Below are 443 nucleotides of genomic sequence, written 5' to 3' on the forward strand. Positions count from 1 at the left end.
CTCGGCGAGATTCTACGGTTGCTTCTGTTGCATTTGCACGCGTCTGCTGGTCTTTTCACTGGCTGGGATATTAGTCGTCTGAGACAACAGAACACAATGGACGCAGAATCTTTATCCAAGATGGAAGCCGACGATGATGAGGAAAGTCGGTTGAATGAGACAAACGGCATCTTGTTAAAAAAATATGGAATCGCGGCGCGGCCGCACGAGCTTAAGGTTTGCTGTCTCCTTGCGGAGATGGTGTGTATGCGTGCAGCTAGGTTGTATGCATGCGGTATTGCGGCGCTGTGCAAGAAGCAGGGCCTCCAAAGGTGCGTTGTCGGGGTGGACGGGTCGGTGTTTGAGAAGTACTCTAAGTTTCGAGAGCGTGCTATACCTGCGCTGCAGGAGATACTAGAATGGCCAGAGGAAGAGGATCTGATAAAGTTCTATACGGCGGAGGA

At 51.2% G+C, this 443-nt stretch overlaps 1 protein-coding gene across 1 annotated transcript in view; it reads left to right on the top strand.

The window, feature by feature from the left end:
• ASPSYDRAFT_83307 (uncharacterized protein) overlaps nt 1-443 on the top strand; it is a 1,811-nt gene that overhangs the window by 1,211 nt on the left and 157 nt on the right. Inside the window, exon 4 of the mRNA XM_040851208.1 lies at nt 1-443. This exon is cut by the window's left edge and continues 744 nt beyond it; it is cut by the window's right edge and continues 157 nt beyond it. Coding sequence (XP_040695679.1) covers nt 1-443 — 443 coding nt within the window.

This window comes from Aspergillus sydowii (genome assembly GCF_001890705.1).
Source record: "Aspergillus sydowii CBS 593.65 unplaced genomic scaffold ASPSYscaffold_35, whole genome shotgun sequence".
Lineage (NCBI taxonomy): Eukaryota > Fungi > Ascomycota > Eurotiomycetes > Eurotiales > Aspergillaceae > Aspergillus > Aspergillus sydowii.